The sequence below is a fragment of the Plectropomus leopardus genome, unplaced genomic scaffold, assembly GCF_008729295.1.
Source record: "Plectropomus leopardus isolate mb unplaced genomic scaffold, YSFRI_Pleo_2.0 unplaced_scaffold17995, whole genome shotgun sequence".
In the NCBI taxonomy this organism is placed as follows: Eukaryota; Metazoa; Chordata; class Actinopteri; order Perciformes; family Serranidae; genus Plectropomus; species Plectropomus leopardus.
The window spans coordinates 1-2299 of record NW_024619381.1 but is presented as its reverse complement, the minus strand read 5'-3'; the positions used below and the strand labels follow the sequence as shown (position 1 = coordinate 2299).

At 44.2% G+C, this 2299-nt stretch overlaps 1 protein-coding gene across 1 annotated transcript; it reads right to left on the bottom strand.

Moving 5' to 3' along the window:
• Positions 1 to 328: 328 nt before the first annotated feature.
• LOC121964972 (antifreeze protein Maxi-like) lies at positions 329 to 2294 on the bottom strand (the record flags this gene model as incomplete). The annotated part of the gene is made up of 3 exons (XM_042515143.1): positions 329 to 478; positions 558 to 692; positions 1707 to 2294. Coding segments are annotated over 3 exons (858 nt in total), but the record flags the coding sequence as incomplete, so codon positions are not given.
• Between the last annotated feature and the right edge of the window lie 5 nt (positions 2295 to 2299).

The window sequence follows — 2299 nt, the reverse complement described above, 5'->3', positions numbered from 1 at the left end:
TGAATTGCAATGTTATGCCAATTTTCAATGTTGTTATTCTTTTATAACTTTATTCTTTTTATAACCTTAGAAGAATCCAACGAATCACAGATTTCTCCTTCGTCCTAGACTGGATGCCCGTAGTGGATGTGAATATTTAGAACAACATTTAAGGTATTTATACATGACCTTTAGAAAAGTATCTGTTTGTATTTTCTGTTGTAATGAAATGTTTTTATGTGTGTGATTGTTTTTAGATTTGGGTATTTGTTCTATTTGTACCTGCCCAGAGAAATCTGGCATGAATCATATCTTCTCATTTTGAGATTAATGTTTTTATGCATGGCCCTTGCTTAATAAATACTTAGAAAAAAAGAAAGTGTTGTGGTATACCTCCAGTATTCATCTGGAGACATCCCTGTGGGTATGGATTAGGATGCACTTGACACCAGAATGTCCAGAAGAAGATAGAGCCATCACTCCAGAGCCAAGCGTTAGACTAGAAGAACAGAATAGAAAAGATGTAAATAAAAAGTGTCATGCTTTCAGTAATCAGACCTGCTGCAGTGATAAATTACCTGCTGGCAGTTGGAGGCTCCGATCCAGGTTTCGGCACTAGTCTGAGTGTGTAATCGTATAATCTTCTGAATGTACGAATACTCATCAAAAGTGTGCACCGCTGCAAGGTGTGCATTGAGGTTCAAGCAGTTTTGCTGCCGGGGAGATGGACAAAGAAACACAGACAGACGCATGAGAACCTGCACTCTGATGCTGTTCATGTTCATCTCTTTCACCAACAGAAAGATAGAGGTTCTGCCCTGACACTGAGCTGATTCAAGTTAATATTTATAGAAAAGGTAATGGACCATTGACTAACTTTACTCTTCTGTTGTCTCTGCTACGTTGGTAGCTTTAATTTGGAGGTTCTGTCTATGGTAACATTTCTGATTGAAATTAATATTAATAGAAAAGGTTATAGACCATTGATTAACGTTATTGTTCTGCTGTCTCTGCTACGTTGGCAGCTTTGATATGGTGGTTACATCTATGGTCAAATTGCAGCAATGCAGCAATGCTATCAGTGGATTCCTTTCACCTGAACTGCTAAATATCTCAACATCTAGTACACTTACTGGCATAAAATTTGGTTCAAATTGTCATGTTCCCCAGATGGTGAATCCTATGACTTTTTCTGAGACACAACGACGTCCATATTTATGGCTTTGACTGAATGTACTAACATGGCTTTGGTGAACTGTAATAAGTTAATAAGTCATCCTCTGACTATTCATCTAGCGCCATCATCAGGTCAATGATTATTGCTTTAATATATTATGCAAAAGTAATGACATCATGTTCACATTGTTTGGACTCCTTAAATGCAAAGCACAGAAGCAAAAGTTTTGAGGTCATGAATAATGTTCTCCTCAAATCCATCGTTTAGGCCCTGCCCATCTCCACTTGAACAGATTTTCTACAGTTTAAATATTTTTTGACAGCTTCTCAAATTTTCATCATTTGGTCCAAAGCTTCCTTGCATGACCCCTGATGTAATTACAAGCAAATGGAAATGACAGGTGCACATATTTCAGAATGTTATAAATAACAAGAAATAACAAGTAACCTGGAGACACCAAGTCAGAGGAAAATACTGATTAGTAAATTTTGCAAGCCAATGGCAACAGAATAAAATTAGTGCAGAACTGTTTCACTAACATCCTGATTACCTCAGCTCGACTCCAACTCAGTTTTCTTGGGACATATTTGTAACAGTGACCGTCAAACTCTTCCCAACCGGGGCGACAAGTAGCTGCGTCACGGGCAGCAGCCTCTTCATAGGCAGCATCCGCATCACGGGCAGCAGCTGCGTTACGGGCAGCAGCATCACGGGCAGCAGCATTGCCAGCAGCGGCATCACGGGCAGCGGCATCGCCAGCAGCGGTATCACGGGCAGCGGCATCGCCAGCAGCGGTATCACGGGCAGCAGCGGCAGCATCAAGGATAGCGGTAGCTTCACGGGCAGCAGCAGCCTCCTCTCGGGCAGCAGCAGCCGCGTCCCGGGCAGCAGCGGCCGCAGCACGAGCACAAGCAACATCACGGGCAGCAGCCCAGTCACGGGCAGAAGCAGCTGCACGGGCACAAGCAGCCTCACGTGCAGCAGCATCAGCATCAGCTGCTGCGTCACGGGCACAAGCAGCATCGCGAGCAGCACCTGCATCACGAGCAGAAGCCGCGTCACGGGCACAAGCGTCGTCACGGGCAGCCGCCCATTCACGGGCAGCAGCAGCCTCATCACGGGCAGCGGCAGCATCGTCACGGG